Below are 20,202 nucleotides of genomic sequence, written 5' to 3'. Positions count from 1 at the left end.
GAGCGCCCGAAGAGCGGGGAGATGGTGATGGTGTCCCCAGATCATGATTTAACTCCTTGGTGACTGTGTTGAAGCAACGATTAAACGACTCATTAGATCCAACCTTGTGCTTTATTGGCTAGACTCAAATGTACTGCTTCTGACTAACTTTAAGACATACAATACAATACATTACAATTATGTAACTATAAACTTAAAGATATTTTATAATTTAGTGCAATTATCACGTTTTAATACTTTTACAATCTAAGCAAGCAGCAGATAATAATTTACCATAAGTACGTACAATCGATCCAAGTTCAGAGAGGAAGAAAGCGTGTATATTAGATTATATATATTATGTTGAATATATGAATATATAAGCCCCTCCAGCATGCTTCATTGCATTGTTGTCCACGAGTCCTGCAATAAACCCTCTCTCGCCCTGTAAATTTGATATAACAAAGCGTCGTGCACTGTTGTGTGTAAAAGTGCGTAGAGAATATAGAAATCCACTATCTATAAATTCGTCTCGTAGAAACTTTTGTAGCTCTCCACTTTGTCGCGTTGACTTCGAGCACTGCTCCCTGTTACCGATCCTGTTGTGGCCGTGGATGTAGACTTGGGCAATGCGGTGGATGAACTGCGCGTTGAGATCTAAAAATAAATTATATGACATCTTTATTTGTTTATTTTCGAACAGAAAATCTCGTCAGATCTCACTTGTCGTTTAGGGTCAGCAATCAATCGACTCCACTAAGCTACTTAATCAGAAGACATGCCCGAGCCGACCAACTATAATTTAGCACCTGATTTTAATCAAACTTGGGGACATTTATACTGAAAGCCTTTTTGACAGGTTACGCGGACAAAAAAAGAGCTAAAATCAAATTCAATGCCACTTCAGTGTTTGTACATATCTGCGTAAATATGTATGTATGTATAAATAGCGTAAATATGTGCAATTATTTATTATTGTTTTTATTTCTCTGGTTTTTGTCTTTGATAAGACAGATATTTTGCGCTGTGCCGTTTGCTGTTCGGGCAAAGGGGAAAGCTTGCAAAATAAGTGCATGTGTATTTGGCCAATCGATGGCTGCTTTTCTATTATTTAACTGGAAAAGCCAGCGTCATATTTTCTGCGCTTCATTGTTATCAGCGATACGGCTCGCCCCAATACACACAGCCGTCTAGTTTTATAGTATGCCCATATACTCATAAACCTTGTACATACAGACAGGTCTATGCCTTGATTTTGTTAGCTGATAATTATCAATTATAATTGAAGAAACAGAAAATAACACCAAAAACTTTTCCATAATTTGATTTCAAGGATTCCGGCTACTTCCATCTAGATCTCTCTAGAATTTTCTTGCGGAATCTTTGGATTGCTTGTCATTGATGCAAAACGCTTTCTCTCTCTATCTTTTTATTGACGATGCTTTATCTTTGTGTAGGAAAAACTCACGCCTTTCGATCTTAAAATGTGTATAAATTTAAACGTCAGCAGAGCGTACTCCATCAGTCGTCGCCGATATAAATATCAAGTCGGCATCATAAAGCGATTCTTCAAGTTCAATGCACAGACGACAATGACGCGACAACAATGTCGGCCGGCAATCAATCGATCGGTCAATGCATTTGCGTTGCGCAATCAGCGCCACACGCCCTCCTTGGACATCCCTCAGACGCACGCCCCCGTCACCAACTGCTCGCAGGAACTGGTGTGGTGTTCCGGCGAATTAATACAGCATTCGAGTGACACCAAATCCAAGACCTTGATTTTGGCACTACCCTCTCGTGAATATGTTTTCCTCGTTATATGGAGTAGAAAACATACAAATTGTGTGCAAAATGCGTATTAAATGTCATTCGGGGGGGTCGTCCTGACGCCATAAAATGTGTGCTGCTGGCTGGTATAAAGTTTCCAGCAAGATTGATATTCGTGTGTCGGGGTGTAGCTAGGGTAGGGCCGGTCTCAGGGGTATCAGAACAGGGCAGCAACAGAAAGCAAAACATTTCATCTTTTCTGTTCCTGTTTAATACTTTTAAAACCTCAAAATTGTGTTTAATTTCATCATTTTGTTGATAAAAAGCATTCCTGCGAAACAAACAAACGACTATAAAAAGAGAGTGCGCACTGAGTGTATTTCGCTTGCACTTTATGAGTCGCGTTTATGGCACCTTTGTCTGTAATTGCTACAAGGTTTATTTGTATGTAAGTAGCTCTTGATGAAGGGGTGGGATTAAACCCTAATAAAGGACTTTTTATACTACATTGTATACCATTGAGGTACAAATAAAATCATTCATTTTACACACAAAACTTATACAAAATAACACTCAAAATGTGGCAAAAAGTTCCCTTTACAATCTAATCTTATCATGGCTTAGTTTTTTACATATAAATCAAGACCAAAGTACATGCACTTAGAATATATGTACATACATAGTTTAATTTTGGTAACTTTCTTTGTAGATCTACCTTAGAAAACTCTTCGCAACCTTCGGTGAGATTTGAGGCTCACGATCGGATGTTTTAGGGAGCTCTAAATAAGTCTTTGGTATCCAAAGACAGCATTCTCCCACACATCATTACAGTCTCCCATCAGCATCACACTCTTTCTTGCGTCTGGTGTTTTCGGTTTCACTCGACGCCTCAAGTGACATTGAATGGTAAACAAATATATCCGGGCGCAGATCTTACAAAAGGTCCACATGACTACTGCCTTGAGGTCTTATCACAACAAAGCCAACATCCGTTTCATTAACGAGCATTTCCGTTTTTCCGGACTGACTTATGTTGTGTTGTAGTAGTGTCTGACAAATCACAATTGTTATGCATTTCACTAGGAATGGTGGGGCTAAGAAGATACCAAAAAGAAGAAGCCCGAAAACGAGGTACATCGAAGTACTAAGGTGTACTATTGGTGGAGCTGTTGCGTTGATAGATAGTAAAAGAAATCACGTACCCAATTCACAAAATGGGTCGCTACTCGCGATATACTGATATTTATAGAATGCCTGCGCTGATAAAGCAACTGGCCTCGATCAGGCAGCAGGGATACGCAAGCTTGTAGCTGGGAGCTGTAAAATAGACGCACCTTTTCATTCTCCTTCGTGGACGCTCCGCCACTGTTGGCGTCAAACAGCTTGCCATCTACTACGTCCCGCTTCTTGTTCTTTGACCTGAAGCGGCCGGAGCGAGAGATCGTAAAGTTGCGCCACTGATGGCTGTACTCGCAGCGCTTCTCCTCCTCGTTGAGAACGCTGTCCAGGTAGTGGATGGTCGGCTCGTGGGCGGCTGTCATTGTGTTGCTCATGGGACTGGGGATCGTTGCTGCGATTTATTCTTCTCCGTCTTCTGCTATCGGCGGCGTTGGTGACACGCTGGTTCGATGTATAAATGTGCGATGGGACAGAACAGAACAGAACAGCCTTATTCGGCTTCACTTCACTTCATGTTCCTCCTTTGTTGGTTGATTCAGTTGATATATTGATAATGTCGGGCAGGAGCGATAGGAGCAATCACAAATGCACACACGAGAGGTTTGTAGTTGCTACATGCACACATACATACATTTATATGTATATGTTTTTGTTTTGTTTGTTTTTGTTAAAGAGATGACGCGTCGTGCCGAAACCTCGCTCAACTCAGTGGTGCCCGTGGCGCGTGTGGTCTGCGATTGGGGGACGAGCTCCCGATGTGGCTGGTATAACCGTTCCCGCACAAATGACTCCGACTCCGACGTCGACGCTGGCGCTGGCGTTGACGCTGACGCTGCTCCACCGATTCGTTACGTTATGTGCCTTGGTCCGCCTGCCATACTCCATGCCTCTCCTGCCCTCATACACACCCCACAGTCAGTCACAAAGAACAAACGCAGCCCGTTGGCGTTGTTGCTCTTGCTGCTGTTGTTGCTTGCTGTCGCCAAAAGTGAGTAAACCCCAGGCCCGTGGAGAAGAAAGAAAGCAGCAAGAAATCTTTCTACAGCCGCGAGCGCAAAAGCGTGTGATTGCTCCTGAAAGCCCAAACAGGTGGGCCAAGCACACACACACAAGTGCACATACACAGCTGTTCTCAGGCATATATACATACTTCACCGGTACCGTACCATCTCTCTCTCCCTCTAGCCAAGCGTTCTTGTATGTGTAGTGTGTCAAGCTTAACTGTGTATTGGTCGTGCTCGACTTGGTGCTGGCATGGTGGGAACTTTAACAGCTTCCCCAATACCCTACCTACTCCGTAAAAGTCTCAAATTGTACATAAATTCAGCTGCAATTTCTAAACTGTTCAGATAAATACAATTCTATTTATTTATATTTATATGTATTTATATGTTAAAGGTAAATTATTCGAAAAATTAACCGGATGTTTCTGTAGAAGTCCATCGAGAAGTCGAGCAGGCCGCCCAAGGTTCGCTTTTCCTTCATTCATACATACTTACAGGTGTATGTACATGTGTGGACTAGTCAGTGGAAGTATCTCCAAAATGCACACTGATATCTTTCTGCCGGTGCTGTCGATGATAAGCGCAAATGGACAAAACAAACACACAACTTGCTAACAATTATAAATGATTAGATCGCTTTTTGGAGCATTCACTTTGGACGGTTCTTTAACAGTATCTTTTTATATACATTTATACATTCATACATTATATGTACATATGTATGTATATATCAACCGTAGCAAGTTTACTGAAGACTTTGTATTTTTGTATACTATGTATGAACATTTGTTGTACTTATCCATTTATATAAAATGCATGAGTCGCTGGATCGGTTCAAGCCAAGCCAAGACATGGCTTGAGTGCTGGGGATAAATGAATCACACACCTGCATAGATTCAGATATGCACATGTGTGGAGATACATATGTATGTATGTACATATGTACGTATGCCATGCGGACAGTTGCGTTGCGGGTACATTATCTTGAATCGGAATGACTCAGCAGCTCAAGCCATGCCCCAGCCGGCTTACGAGCCAGTATCTAATAAACAAATTATTCACACTTTCTTGCCTAGACCAGCTCTCATACTCTGTATGCGCTCTCTTGCACCGCACCGCACCGCACCGCACCGCACGGACCTCGGTGAGATTAAACCCCTAACTAATCTGGCAGCCGGAGCACAAGACCTATGTACAAGTTTGCAAATTGCACTAAATGGCTCACACCAAAGTTCAGAGCAGAGCCAAGCGGTTTCAAAGTTCGGGACGTCGCAGCGCTCAGGCTGCGCACATGGGCTCACATATCTGTAATACGATGCATTAAAGGTACCACCCACTGCCGAGGGTTTTCTTTTATTTACAGATGCAACTTTGTAGTTTACAAAAATGGTAACGAATAAATGGAAATATGGATACATTCAAATTAGATTATAAGATAACATGAAGATGACAAACTTGATTATGCCGCACTAGATCTATTTTCATAATTTGATAACAATAGAGTTTTACTGATTTATGTTGACGCGCTAAATATGTTATTTTAGACAATAGTTTTTTCTTACTATCATTCTTTTTTTATTTTTTATTTCATTTCATAGCGTTTTATTTTTATTTGGTTTTATAAGTAAAAAAGAGAGTATTTACTAATTGTTCCCTAAATTGCGTTACTCTCCTAATATAGTAAATAAAAACTACGAGGGTTATGAATGACATGATTATTAAATACAAAATATAAATACATTTTTTGTATTTATCTTCATTTTATAAAATAAATAGATTGGACCATGATGAATAAGATTTCAAAAATTAGAATCGGGTCCATGAATTCTTGTATCAAAAACGCTGATCTAGTGCGATTAGTACGATCACAAGAAATGGATCGGTGATCAAATATACCGAGAATGTATCTAGATCGCTAAATAGTACTTATGTATATGCATAGAAAACATATAAAAAGGTTAAAAGTAAGTCAGCCTAAGATAAAGTTATTGTTAATGTTTAAAACTAGCAGGTAAAATGGAATTTTAAAATTAGTTATTGGAAATAGAGTATACAAAAGTCCATACCAGACTTTCGTTTGGCCAGCAACAAATTGTCATTCCCACCCATATGCAATCAATCCAATAAAGATAAGTCATGAAAATCCGTCAATCTGGTGGAGAATCAAATGGTTATTTGAGTAAAATTACAGTTTTAAAGCTGAAAGTCCTGATCAGCTGGTAATATTAAATAGAACATCAAAGTCGAGGAAATGATTTAAAATTTACGGTATATTTACAGTATGTTTTTAAAATTAAAAGGTATATTTCCGAGGGTCTGTCGGTATATTTGATCGATAATTACGGGGTCACACCTGCTGTTACGTTAACAACCAAAATCCAATTTGTTTATTAATTAAAACAAAGAACCTGACAGCATGGCTTAAGATTTAGGAACGCAATCAATAGTTGGACACAATGACTGCAGATCTGGCCCTGGACTCAGGAGCTCTTGCAGCGCACATCAGCATGCAGGACCCAGCGCCAAAATTTTCATTTCTGCATGCCCTGTTAGTACGTTGCAGGAACAATAATCCAAATACAATAATCATTGAATGACTTTCCATAGGCTGGTGGAGTGGCTGGCGTAGTGGTCGACATCGCCCTCTTTCCCATAGACACGGTAAAGACGAGACTTCAAAGCGAATTGGGCTTTTGGCGGGCCGGCGGCTTTCGTGGTATCTACAAAGGCCTGGCACCGGCAGCTGCTGGCAGTGCACCCACAGCGGCGCTCTTCTTTTGTGCCTACGAGTGCGGCAAGCAGTTCTTCAGCTCTGTCACCAATACCAAAGATTCCCCATATGTCCACATGGCGGCAGCATCTACAGCAGAAGTGGTAGGATTGAATGCGTAATCAAAACTCACTCAAATTGAATGCATTTATGTATACATAGCTGGCCTGTCTTATCCGCGTGCCCGTGGAGATAGCCAAACAGCGTTCGCAGACCCTGCTTGGGCACAAGCAGCAGCAGTCGGCGCTCCAGATTCTGATGCGTGCCTATCGCACGGAAGGACTGCGTCGTGGTCTCTATCGTGGCTTTGGCTCCACCATCATGCGCGAAATTCCATTCAGCTTAATACAGTTCCCGCTGTGGGAGTACTTTAAGCGCCAGTGGACACCAGTGACGGGCTACGAGTCAACGCCACTAACTGTTGCGCTGTGCGGAGCGGTAGCTGGCGGCATTTCAGCCGGCCTCACAACTCCGTTGGATGTGGTCAAGACACGAATTATGCTAGCAGAACGAGAGAGCCTCACGCGGCGTCGCAGCCCTCACAGCATTCTCCATGGCATTTATCTGGAACGAGGCTTCAGCGGGTAATGAAATGATACGCCTGTCTGGTATTTGTTTACACATAATTAAGTATTATTTATTTCTCAGTCTGTTTGCTGGATTTGTGCCGCGCGTGCTGTGGATCACACTTGGCGGGGCATTCTTCTTTGGATTCTACGACCTAACAACGCGCCTGTTGGGCGCCACAAATACTGACCATTAAATTAGTTTGATTATTTGTATACCCAAGGTAGAGGCACATGGATTGTTTTAGTATGTAAGCTGAGGGATGACAACCACCCACAGGATGAACAATGTAGACAGTAAACTGTATGGAAGTTTCTTTGCAAGACATTGGCTTATCCGCCTAGGCAGGAGAACTGCTGGTTCCTGGAGGACTGTGGCAGTGTCCTGGACGCTGTGAATAATAAGCAATCATTACTTTTTCCACATAGCCATGGCCATATGCCAGTCCATACGTACATTCTCTATGTGCAGACGACCGGCCAGCAAGCTGGCAGCAGCATATTGTTCGCCAAACTCATCCCCCCCACCGGCCATCGGCACATCAGAGTCCTCCTCATCCACGTTGATGTAGTCGATGCGGGGCGTCTTCAGTCGTTTCAAGCAGGGACAGGAGCATTGGCAGCGACTACGTGACATGGCGTACACCTGCAAACACAACCCAAATACATACGTTAAGGAGGGCGCACACTTGTTCAAACACTTGGCGATAAGAAATGTAACGCACCAAAGCTGAGAGTATGAATATGCCCACAAGCGCGGCGATGGGCAGCCAAATATACTGGGCATCATCAGGATGAACGAGATCCGAATCTGGCTTTACGGTGCTGCTCACAAACCGCTCCAAACCCATTGCATTGCCTTTGTTTTTGCTAATAACCTGGCCTGCTGCGGACAAATTTTTGAGCGCTGTGTGGAGTTGCCACATCGTCAGCAGTATGTTCTGGTACTGCCAGACCATGTCTCAGCGATGACACTAGTTCCTATCGTGAGAGCTATCACCACCAGCATTAGCAATTTTCGATGAATAAAGGAGGGAATCTGAAAATTCAAATGGTGCACAATTTGCGCCCCAAACCCGAACAAGTGAAGTCAAAGACTGCGCCCTTGGCCTTACAAATATCACATTGAATGTATTTCACGCTTACCCTTGGTTAACTTACATATAGACTGATGGTTATACATAGATATACATAAATACTCGCAGATACATAAGGGGATAGATAGATGTCTGATGATGGCTCCTCTCTAATGAACTTTCTTCAGTTTGCCAGCGTCAGGGCCAGCGGCATGGACTTGGCAATGGCGGTGGACTCTTCCGGCTGCTGCGAGGAGCCCGTGGCCGTGCCTGTGGTGATGGTGCCTGCATTACCATTCGCTGTTTCGGCCCGCTTGCGTGATGTAATCTTCTTCCAGCCACGCAGAAAGATCTGATTGCGATACTTGGGCGTGGTGAAGGTGTACAGCAGCGGATTGACGGCGGAGTTGAGAGGCAGGACAAAGACCACCAGCCAGGCATAGATATCGTCCGATATATTATAGTTGAAGAACACCCAGATCTTCATGACGATAATGGGCACCCAGCACAGCACATCCGTCAGCACAATGAAGAAGAAACGCACCGCAAACTCGCAGTCCAGCAGCGACAGCGGTGTGGCACTCCTCGTCCGCCAAATGGAGATCAGCAGCGCCGTGTACAGCAGCGCGATCATCACGAGCAGCAGCAGATTGACGCCCAGAAATACAAACGCCGAGTACTGCCAGCCCACGGGATAGGCCTCGTGTATGTGCAGCGGGAAACAGGTGCCGGAGTGAGCGCCATAAAACCTGGTGCTCGAATGCCAGAGCACAACAGGAGCGACTGCCAGCCCCACGCCCGTCACCCAAATGCAAAACAGGGCGAAGCACATGATGCGCACACTGATGCTGCGATGGCCGCGAAAGGGATCCGCTATGAGCAGGAAACGTTCCAGCGACATGAACGCCAGAATGAGCATCGAAACCTCCGAGGAGCTGACCGCCAGCGTGCCAATGGCCACGCACTGCCACGAGCTAACCCAGTCCAGGACCACTCTGCAAGGGGATAAAATGTGTAAAATATATCTTTAAGGTTTCTCTTCACTCACTTGTAATACTCGTTCCTGTATCGATAGTCCTGTATGCCAATGGTGATCAGATAAAAGCCCATCAGCATGTCAGCCAATGCCAGATTTCGTATGACCATCGTCACGGCCATGTTCTCGTCCCGATAGATGAAGCGTCCCCAGAGCACCAGCACATTGCCTGCAATGGTTAGCGTGGCCATCACCCAGGCAGAGTAACGCAGCACCGGCTTGCTCAGCAGATCCTTGAAGGAGCTCACGCCATCCGTCGATGGCTTGCACATACGCACGCGAGGCGTCATGGAGCAGTAGAAGAAACGATCGTAAATGATGTACGTGAGATTCCGCATGCCATTGATGGCCGCAAAGTCAATGTGGTCGTAGCGGATGCCCGTCAGATTTAGGAACGAAATGTTCAGCGGCTGCATCAGGCTGCGATGGATGTGGAGCGGCATTTGGGCCAGGGAGCTGCAACGGAACACCTTTAGGCGTATTTATCTGTTAACCTTGAATGTTGCCCACCCTACTTACAGTGCCTCCAGTCGAGTGTTGTGCAGAAATGTTTCTCCAGATAATTCCTTAATGGGATTGCCGACAAGGCGGCTGTAAAATGAAATTCACGTCTTAGAATTTGTTCTCATGAGCCGCGAATAATGGCCCACACACTCGCACACACATCGCTGATAAAGCCAAACCCAAAACTCTTTAAAACTTTTCTACAATTAAATTTTTGGGTACATTTTGTGTCTGTTTTGTGTGCTTTAAGCTGGATAAAGACCCCGCACGTACCCCGCTGAAAGTCACATAATAAAGTCGAGTTCAGTTCCCGCCGGGCTGGACGTAATAGCGCAAAATATCTATTTAATAGCAGCGGCGACTCGGAGTATATAAATCAGCGCACAAACATTGTCTATCAATCCTGTGGCTTGCAACTGTGTGTTAGCCACAGGAAAGAGCGCTTCATTCATGACAGCCAGACGGAGGCAGACAGGCAATGGCACTGTGGTGCCAGAAATCAAACAAAATTGCATTTAAATATGGGAAAACCACTAAGTGGCAGTTGGATATCCTTTGGGTGTGTCTAAATTGTTGAAATTTATTTCATTATTTGTGTGCCAACTTTTGGGCATCGCTCCACTGTGTCACGTCGCCGTGTGAAGTGCAGCAGCTGATGTTTATACTAAGGGAAGCTGAAGCTCCATTGCTTGCACTTGTCTGGTCAATCAATGCTCAAGCGCCAACTGTTAACAGTTTGTTTTTATGGTTTGTCGCACAAAGACAATGGCCAGCACCCCCCAACACCCACACCCGCAACCAGCAACTTTCACACAGATTGCTGGTAATTGCTGGCTGGCTATAAAGTTCCCACAGCTCCATCCTCAAGCAAATATTTAACTCTAGCACTCGACACTCCCAAAAATGTCCCATGTAAATGTGTTATTACTTATTAGGCGGCAGGCCTCTGGGATTATCATTGCTGCGGTTCCCGGCATAAATATCGCACTTAATAACTTCATAAATAGCAAAAGGCCAGAACCAGACTGCGCGCACAATTAACATAATGCTGTGGCCGGGCAACAAGTTGCTGTTGTGTTGGCCCCAAAGACCGGACCCAAAAACTAAGCCTCTGGTAATGCCAATTGCTCATGGCCAAGCACATTCAGGGGCCCACACACACGTGGCCCAGTGACCAGCACCCGCAAATGCGTCAGCATCCAAAAGGGAAGGACGGAAGGACCCACCAGCAGAGAGTGGCCTAAGGGCAGAATGGGTTCATTGTGGAGCGGTCAATGCGCATTTAAGAACATTTAAGACAAATAAATTTCTGTGCTGTTCTGCTACGTGCAAAATTATGGAGAGAGCAACGAGCACCAGACAGACAACCAAATGCTCTATTCGGGTGTCTGAAAATTGCAGCTGGAACATGCAAGAATTTCCCTGGCTTTTAATCACTTTGAATCCCCTTGCTAAATGCTTCAAATCAATTTCAATCAACATTAAATTGAAAGCATTTAGATTTCTCAAACTTGAGGACAAGTGCCATGAAGGCATTGCAAATGCATTTCCACATTCAATGTACCCCACTGTACGCCCCCACAGGGAAGAGCACATTAACCAAATGAAACCATTTACGCTTCCACGGCAAATGACACGTTTCAATTGTGAAACTCTTTTGGGGCAATGTGCTCGACGAGTGTACTCTGTCATTTGTTGCACTGTCTGCCACGAGCCAGCAGCACGAGCCATGGGCAAAGGGAAGGAGCTTATATTGACCATAATTAACGTCACAGCAACAGTGGCAGCAGCCTTGGCAGAACAATGAGTGCAGAAGTGGGAATGTCTTTAAGCCCAATGCGATGTCCTAAGCTGCTGCTGCTACTCCATAATGACCTGTCAGTGGCTCAGTGTCCTGCCCGGACAGCAGGAATCAAATTAGTGCAGCGATTTCACAAATATTTTCGTTTGTTTTATCGCTTTCCGTGCCAGCAACTGTCCATCCATCCCAGGGGTATATATGTATGGCCAAACAAAACAAATCAGCAGAAAATGCCAGGGGGAAGGAAGCGAAGGAAGAACTGCCTGCTGACTGGATACATGAGCAGCATTTAGATGGGATAGCTGATAGATAAAAATACACAAGGACTCTCCACTGGAGGAATTTCTGTGCAGTGCCAGGAATGCTGAGAAATTCCTCGCACGCTGGCAAAGGTCACAAATTATTTGCATTTCCACGGCGAGGGGAGATGTGGCCATCAACAGGCATAAGGGATACGGGAGTGGAATTGGATAGTGTAGGGTCTAATGAAGCAAGGACTATGCGAGCCAGCGTCGATTTCAATAAACTCCTTCATTATTGGCCAACGACTTCGCTCCGAGTGTCCGTCTCCGTCTGGCCCTGTGCCCCCTTTCAGGATTTGTCGAAATTGTTTTCTCATAAAATACAAATTTATTTGCATTTTTATTTGGTCATAATAATGTTTGTTTATTCTGCTCTGTTCTGTTCTGTTCTGTTCTGTTCTGTTCTGTTTCGTGGCCAGAAGTCAGACTCTGTCCCAAAAGAAACAAAAATCGCCACGCCAAAATACTTTTTTCACTTAAACCAAAATGAAATCTGGTCGAGTCACAGACAACCTCATGGATGATGTCTGGGTGTTTATTAGAAGAGTGTGTTCGTGTGTCTTCCTTGATATGCTGATGTATCTGCTTCATATGTAGATGGGTTGGTTTATTAAGGCCACAGCTTGATGCTAGACGAGCGAGAGAGAGAGAGAGAGCTGGAGCTGGAGCTGGAGCTGGAGACATTTATTGAATATGCCATTGATATGTGGTTATGAAGGCCACCAAAGCGACATAAAAAATGTTTGAGTTCCCATATCGAAAGCGCCAGCAAATCCTTAAAGCATCACTTTAATGGTTGAGTGTTCTTTTTGTGTTTAAGAATAAGTATTATCCGGGCATACGCCCTGCTGTCTGAGGCCCATGAAAGTCCTTCCTCAAAGCGGCAAACAATTTGTTTACTTTTACGATTTCTGTTCATAGATACGTACACCCACTTTCACTTTCTTTAGAGTTGAGCTGCATATCATTTTCGTAACAATAAACTATGGCCATAAAGGTTAGATTAGTTTCCCCTGAAGGGGCTGCTGCCACAACTTTCTTTCTTTTTATGGTTCGGGCGTGTTTTAGTACATAAAAATCTACACCTCCAGTAACGTATCAATAGAGGGAAATCTCTCTAGCTGTAGCTCTGCTCTCCCCTTTGCTTTCTTTATTTTTATTATTTATTATTTATTTGTCTGTGGGCACAAAAGTTTTCAACTGAAATTGCTCAGACCGCACAGCCCGGCGTATACGTAATGGCGCATTAATGAACTCCAAATTAATATCATTGAATGCGAGTTTGAATCACAAAGTGAGTGGCCAGTTGGCCAGTCCCCTCGCAAATTTACTCTCGTAAAAAAATATATTTTCGTATGGTGTCCTGCGGCTTTGTTTGGCTGTGATTCCTTTGGTTTTGTTCCTTTGACCAAGGCACGAGTTCATTTGCTTGTGTCCTGGCATTATTCGTATTATTATGCTAATTAGCTCGGCGTCACCATAATTCATGCTTAGTGTCGTGTCGGTGCTAAACTTTAACCCTCTCCCCGGCTTACCCACTTCAAAGTGCCATCCACGCTGGCATAAATAAATTCTCATACAAATCTCATACTCACATATCCCGAATATTTTCCAGATTGGCAAACGCTCGTCCATGTATGTGGCTAATGATGTTGTGCTTCAGGTCCCTGGGAAATATATTTATTTGAATAGCTTTTTAATTGTGCCCAAATAGAGAGAATATAATTTCTTATTTAAATAAGTTCAGGCTTTGGAAATAAATCAAATAGATGTGGGTACAGACTGTACTCTCGTATGAATACATGTTGGCACTATTATCTGCCAGCAATGGGCAATCGGGACTCCTCTGAACAGGTCACAGAATATCCCTTTTGCTCCAAAGAACACATTTTTTTTCGCACTTCTGTGGAATATATTCCTCCATCTTTTGCCGAACCTCCGCCCTTTGCTTTTTGCCCTTTAGATATCCGAGCTAAATTGCTGACACATTTCCATGATCTTATTGCGAAACAATTTATCCATCCGAACCCAAACCCAGCTAAATCTTGGCGTTCTGCTAAGGTTAACACATTTATTTACGTTGGGGCAATTTGGGTAACTGATTTATTTTCTGTTAGGCTGGAAGCTAGGCACCCAGACGACCCATTGACTTATATTGTCAGCTATTGATGCATAAATAAATGATTATGTATGCTCCACTGGCAGTCAGGCTCGGTCCATGGGGGGGGGGGGGTGTTTTTCGGGCACCTGTGGAGAGGCCTGTGATAAATGCCTGCAAATTGTCTAAGGTGTCGGTGTGGCTGTGTCTGTCTGTCTGTGCTGTCTGTGCCGCGTGCCTGTGTGGAATATTTTTCATTTAAACACTTATTTGCTTAGCATATGTGTTATTTGTGTAAACAATAAAAGCTGCGAATTTATGCCTATTGGTGCATAAATTTCCTTTGGGGGGACAGTAGGTGTCATGGCAGATCCAATATCCTGCTCAATGTCATGTCAACATGCAGCTCCTTCGACGCCCCCCCCCTCAATATAATCCACATAAATCCATCTACAAAAGAACAACAAAAATAAAATCTGAAGGAAAAGCACAGTGCTGGGAGGCCTGGAACTGAAAACGAAAGCAAAATGCAGCGAAGAGTAAAAATTACGCATACGCCCCATAAAATCTAAGTACAACATATTTCAATAGACTTTCGACACTTTCTGCTGCTGCTGCTGCTCCTGATGGGTTAGGGGGTGAAGTTTATTTTACTTACAGCAAATGTAAATTATCCAATTGCGAAAAAGTTTGCTCGCCAACGTATTCGATTCGATTGTAATCCAAATAGCTGCAAAAAAAAATAAACACAAATTTATGTTTAACATTCGAGAAACAATCTGTTTGGTTTCTGCCTTTAAGCCGAGTCTTCTGCTCGTGTGGATAAGAGATGAATGAGAACTTCAAGACACACTTTTGGGTGGGGTTTAGATCGTTAAATTGTTGCGTTTGCTGACTGTACAAATGTCCACTAAGTGAAAGGACACACTCTACAGCACATCTTAAATGGCTAAAACCTCTTCATTCTGTCTGTTGTTTAGCCCCAGTCGCGTGCATAAACGAATAGAACTTCAAATTCTTGGACACTCTCAACGAAAAGACATCGAAAGCATCACTTACCACAAATCTAAACAAGTTGCTAGAACTCTGACAGGGCATTGTGCCAGTGCTGGAGAGCAATTCAGCTTATGGGCCATCATGGAGCCGGACGCTCGACACCCAATACCCGAGTAACCCAAAACACATCTGCCCAGCTACCCAGCTTAACAATGGCAGACAGTGTAAAGCATTTTACGCTTGAATAGATCAGCAGGGAGAGGCGATAGGGGATAGGGGAGGCAGACTTGCTTTCGCTTGTGTTTTTTAATCTAACAAATAGAAGACTCAACCCAGAGCATAACCCAATTCGATTTACTTACACTTCGTAAAGCGAGGAAATATTCGGCAACTGCATATTGCGCAAAGTGAGGCGATTCCGGCTGAGGACAAGCCATTCCAGGCGATGGACGGACCTTAGTTGCTCCATGGGAAAATGAAGCAGATGATTGTTGACCAGGAAGAGCCACTGGAGGGAGTGCAGCTCGGCGAAGAGTCCATGTGGCAGATGGCTGATATTATTGTGACTCAACTCGAGGCGTTCCAGTTGCGTCAAGCCACCAAATGTGCCCACGGGCACACGTGATATGTTGTTGAATTTTAGGGTTCTAGGAAGATACACAAAAGAGTTTAAGCAGTTTATAATGGTGTTTGGTGTTTGTGCAACTTACAGTTTTTGTAGACGCGTCAGATTGGCAAAGACATGCTCCCTCAGTGTCAGATTGTTGCGGATGATGATCAGGTTGGTCACCTCCGCACTAATACGCGGCCAACGCCGCAGCTTGGCATAGATGCCGCAATAGAGGGTGGTGCCCTGGCCACAGCGGCAGGTCCGCGGATATGTGATGATATCTGGGGAGTTTGGCAGGATGACTTATGAGTTTTTAAAGGTATAAAAACATTTCTGAGAACAGAAATGCCTCGAGAAGTTAATGTTTGCTTTTAAATGCTTTTTTACAACATTAAATTGAGGTTTTATCGAATCAAAAGCCTTTTCTGTTACTTATTTCAATCACTATCAATTCCAATTAAAAAATCGAATTTAATGCCAGATAAATTCTACTTTTTTGCAGCTCCCCGATTGATGCCTTGGCTAATCGCTCACACTGGCTGTAGCTGGAGCACAGTTGATTGATGAATTGGCTAAATGAATCGTTTGTCGTCCACCTACCACAAGTCCAGTTCATTGTCTGGCTCTGATTCCTTGACACCGCTGGCGGGACAGCAGCTTCCACAGTGCTCACAATCGACTGATTTTGTTGCTGCTGCTGCTGCTGCTGCTGCTGCTGTTTCTTTTCAATCGCATTACGCACAATTTTATCGGCAATCTCCTTGCTGCCGTAGAGCAGGCCACACTCCACGGGATGCTCATCGCTGCCATCGGCACATTCGGGACGATTATCGCACATCTGACGCTGCGGCACACAGAGGGTGCCATTGTCGCAGGCGAAGCTGCCCGAAGGGCAGGGTCCTGCCAAAAACAACACACAATAATTAATAAACCAAAGGAAAGGACACCAAAGATAAGTCGATTCTTATTAGTTTTGGGTCAAGTTGTTTGAGGTGAAACATAAATATTTAAAATAATTTCTTTATTAGTTTTCATGGCCCAGGAAAATACAACAGGACCTCCTTTAATCATCATACCTCACCAAACCCTTCCCACTAAGAGTCTCAGCCGCTTATCATACGCTCCACGCGGCGTATAAGTAATTATTCTAATCGCTGGCAAGGCAAAACTTCAAACTGGAGATGACAACTTAATGCCGCTGCCCCAGCTTGAGCATTTCTTTGCTTCATTTCTTGTCGCTTCTCAAGTCAAAGCAATTAAACTTAATGTCCAAAGAAAGTTTCGCTTTTTGTTCTTTATTTGCTTTGTTAACAATATGTTTTTTTTTTTCCTTTCTTTCAAGCACATGATTCAAACGTTTGTTTGTACAAATTAATATATCCTCAAAAGTTGCACAAACAAATAGCGAGAGAGTTAGCCGTCCCAAAGAAATTCAAAGTATAAGTTTTCGAGCTGCGACGTTTTTCTGACTGAATGCTGGCAGCTTCTTTTCGGCCATTGCCATAAAATAAAATGTCAATTTTGTTTTTCACTTAATCAATTTTATGATTTGTCTGGCGTCGCCCGCCCGAGTATTCTGGCAATTAAAGTTACACGATTGTGGGGCATTCATTCATTCATTCATTAGACAAATGACTGAATAAAACAGAAAGTGGAGCAGCACCTTGAGATCTTTTAGTTCAGATGATATGAGTTGGCGTCATAATGTGGCTGTTTGTTTTTTTCGAGTGGCAGGCAGCCCAAAAGATTTTTCCCTAATTTTCTCAGAGATTTTTATGACATTTATACAGTTCAGAAAAGTCTTTAAATAGAGCAGAATATCTTTCACATTTCTATCCTTGATCAGTTGCTTCCCTTGGGCTCTGCTTAACCCTCTTTATCTTTTTCTTTAGATTTATGCTTCAAGCTTTGCTTAAACTTGGTAATAAACGAAGTATTAATCCCTTTGCGTAGCCTAAACAAAAGGCATTCAAGGATAATGCCAGGCTACTCCTTCATCAAAATGTCAAAAGTCTACACATCGATAAACTTCTTTTCCAAGAGTTATTTGTGCATTTCCTTTTGTTGCAGCAGTTTGTGGTATATTTCTTCATATTCTTCAGCTATAAATTTCGAACTTCATTAGGAGAAAAGAAGGCACATTCCCACAAACATTCAGCACTAAGAGAGGGAGCGAGAGAGGCTGGAGACACACTTTAGCAGCATGAATCCTTCCTTCCTTCCTTCCTTCTATTGTCGGGTGCGGATTTAAACCTAAGCCGGACAAATGCTTCTCTCGGCAGCTAAATAATTTCTTGCTGTGGCTGGCCATGATGCATGTACTTGCCTATTTCTTCTTCGTTTGTGTTGCTTGTATGGCAAATCAATACGCAAATTGGCATAAAAAATATATATAATATTGAGAGGCGTAGCAAAAAGCAGAGCAAATGCCATGATATTGATATTGATACTCGTAAAACAAGATAAAGGCATTGGATGGAACAAGGAACCACTGACTAGGACAACGTGGCAGCAGGGTGTGCAGAAATCAGGGCTCAGGAATTTAAGTACAGTGGGGACTTGGCAAAGTGAACTTTAATTAGTTGGAGTAAGAGTCGAAGCAGCGAAAATAACAATTATTTCTAGCATATAAAAATAGTGGAAATTTGTTTGCATTTTTTTACTTTTATTAGAAAATTACGATTACTTTTTTAAACCTTTCCTTCTTCACTGTAAATTCATATTCGCTTTACCTCCTAAAATGTACAAGAAAATTGCACTCTGCCATGCATAAACCTCTTTTAATTTGACTTTTCTCACTTTATGAGTGTCTCCTGTGCATTGGAAAATTGTTTTGTGCTCAAGAGCAAACTTTTGTGTTGTGTATTTATTATTTTTTTATGGTCAGAGGCTTCTCTGCTGTTCCCTGCCCCTTTTGAGTGGTTTTGTTGTTAAGTTTTTATCGTATTACAGAACAAATTACTTTCAAATACTTTTGAGCATAGAATTTATGGGCATTTTGCAGTTTGGAATTTGATTCTCGTTGTTTTTTGGTTCGCTTCGTTGATAGATTGCAAATTAATGTAGAGTTTAGAGTTAGAGTAGATCGCTTACCCAGACTCAAGTAGAATATCAAAGCGGAGAGCAGCATGACGATGGTCATCAGGCAGACGCCCACAGCGATGCTCCTGCCATAAACCATTTTGGATGGCTACCAGGATCTGATTCTGTGGTTTGTTTTCGATGTGCGCTTATCTAATTAGTGGGCCAGCGTGGCTGCTGCTGCTGCTGCTCCTCCTCCTTGACCGAGTTCATCATATATATCATTCACCAAACACACACAACAACAACTCTTTGGCGCTGACTCATTGAGTTTTTATATTATTATTTCTTATATTTTTTTCTTCGTTAATTTCTTGTCACTTCATTTGGCTAATGTTGCCCCGCGCTTCGTTGGGAGTCCAGAGAGAGAGAGAGAGAGAGTTTTAAGTGCCAGGATTACACAGGATGAGTAGAATAAAATTCAAAATTAATATTTTGTATGGTAGCTGCTTTCCACTTGATGGGATCCGATTACCGCGCGGGCACAAGAACGTCAAGAATTGATGCACCGGAAATTAATTAGCCGTAAGAAAGTTGCCCTCAAACTAAGACTTTTGCAGCGGATTAAAATGTCAGTTTAATCTTCTTAAGGACATCATTTGGTAGAAGATAGAAGAGGGGTAATTACATTGATTTTTGCTTTAAGAGAAACTGTTTCAGAAAAAGTTGCAAAAGCTCATGTTTAAATTCTTAAACTACCTTCCAGCAGAGACAAATTCATTTGCTTATTCAATGGAGTTTAGCTCTTGTGTCATTTCGCACAATTTATGTAGTGAGCTTATGTTGCAGAGTTAAAGTTTTAAGGCCAGGATTATCAAAGGATTTGACTAGCTCAGCAGGGGGTTTTACTAGCTAAGCTTTTGACAGTCGGCAGGTCTTAGGCAAGGAATACAGTAGAAGGTCTCTTACAGTGTAAATTCAACGATTTGTAGTCAAGAAATTTGTCAAGAGAAAGGCAGGTATCACTGGAGGAGTAGGAGAACTTCTAATCTATGTAAGTTATTGGTCATAGACCAAAGCAAATTTGATTTTCCCTGCTGAGTCTGTCGAAATGAAATGAATGATTTGAGCTACAAGCAGCGGCTGTTCCCCTTTTTAACTAGCCGATTTTATTCCCCTAATTTATGCAATCCATTAAAGCAGAGCTGAGGTTAAAATGTACCACGAAATGGAACTGCAATATGTTCCCTTGCTTTCTGCAGCATTTCTTTTGCGGCTGATTAAATTTCGTTTAATAACACTTGGGGTTCCGCGGCGAAATTGTTTTCGCATCGATATGAGGCTCCGGGTTCGGGTCACAAAACGAACGCAAGGCTCAAGGTCAGCCAGAGACGAATCATAATTTCCGCAAAAGGTCATAGCTGGGACCGCCTCATGCATGATCTGCCCGAACACAGAAGGAACAGGCAAGGCAAAACAGGACTCTCATT

At 43.0% G+C, this 20,202-nt stretch overlaps 4 protein-coding genes across 5 annotated transcripts; 1 reads left to right on the top strand and 3 right to left on the bottom strand.

Moving 5' to 3' along the window:
• Positions 1 to 92: 92 nt before the first annotated feature.
• On the bottom strand, positions 93 to 14,975 carry LOC117585726. Of its 2 annotated transcripts, XM_034275364.1 has the most exons (5): positions 14,939 to 14,975; positions 13,768 to 13,774; positions 12,505 to 12,514; positions 3,084 to 3,306; positions 93 to 636 (listed from the first exon to the last, which is right to left on the bottom strand). In XM_034275364.1, exons 4-5 carry the CDS (start codon positions 3,300 to 3,302, stop codon positions 499 to 501), a joined length of 357 nt encoding a protein of 118 aa, XP_034131255.1. In that variant the 5' UTR covers positions 3,303 to 3,306; positions 12,505 to 12,514; positions 13,768 to 13,774; positions 14,939 to 14,975; the 3' UTR covers positions 93 to 498. The 2 variants fall into 2 exon arrangements, with proteins under 2 accessions (XP_034131255.1, XP_034131256.1); XM_034275365.1 differs by lacking the exons at positions 12,505 to 12,514; positions 13,768 to 13,774; positions 14,939 to 14,975 and having other exon boundaries at positions 3,084 to 3,714.
• Positions 6,273 to 7,594, top strand: LOC117585724 (S-adenosylmethionine mitochondrial carrier protein homolog). Its single transcript, XM_034275362.1, has 4 exons — positions 6,273 to 6,484; positions 6,540 to 6,806; positions 6,865 to 7,286; positions 7,351 to 7,594. The coding sequence occupies exons 1-4, from the start codon at positions 6,389 to 6,391 to the stop codon at positions 7,463 to 7,465; spliced, it is 900 nt and encodes a 299-aa protein (XP_034131253.1). The 5' UTR covers positions 6,273 to 6,388; the 3' UTR covers positions 7,466 to 7,594.
• LOC117585725 lies at positions 7,472 to 8,181 on the bottom strand. Its single transcript, XM_034275363.1, has 3 exons — positions 7,994 to 8,181; positions 7,726 to 7,914; positions 7,472 to 7,660 (listed from the first exon to the last, which is right to left on the bottom strand). The coding sequence occupies exons 1-3, from the start codon at positions 8,117 to 8,119 to the stop codon at positions 7,610 to 7,612; spliced, it is 366 nt and encodes a 121-aa protein (XP_034131254.1). The 5' UTR covers positions 8,120 to 8,181; the 3' UTR covers positions 7,472 to 7,609.
• LOC117585428 (relaxin receptor 2) lies at positions 8,529 to 18,872 on the bottom strand. Its single transcript, XM_034274902.1, has 9 exons — positions 18,785 to 18,872; positions 16,292 to 16,591; positions 15,792 to 15,972; positions 15,444 to 15,728; positions 14,744 to 14,815; positions 13,583 to 13,654; positions 9,900 to 9,971; positions 9,393 to 9,836; positions 8,529 to 9,339 (listed from the first exon to the last, which is right to left on the bottom strand). The coding sequence occupies exons 1-9, from the start codon at positions 18,870 to 18,872 to the stop codon at positions 8,529 to 8,531; spliced, it is 2,325 nt and encodes a 774-aa protein (XP_034130793.1).
• Between the last annotated feature and the right edge of the window lie 1,330 nt (positions 18,873 to 20,202).

Source organism: Drosophila guanche, unplaced genomic scaffold (genome assembly GCF_900245975.1).
Source record: "Drosophila guanche unplaced genomic scaffold, DGUA_6, whole genome shotgun sequence".
NCBI classification, from domain to species: domain Eukaryota; kingdom Metazoa; phylum Arthropoda; class Insecta; order Diptera; family Drosophilidae; genus Drosophila; species Drosophila guanche.
Note: the sequence above shows the minus strand (reverse complement) of the source record. Positions and strands in the feature narration are given on the sequence as shown.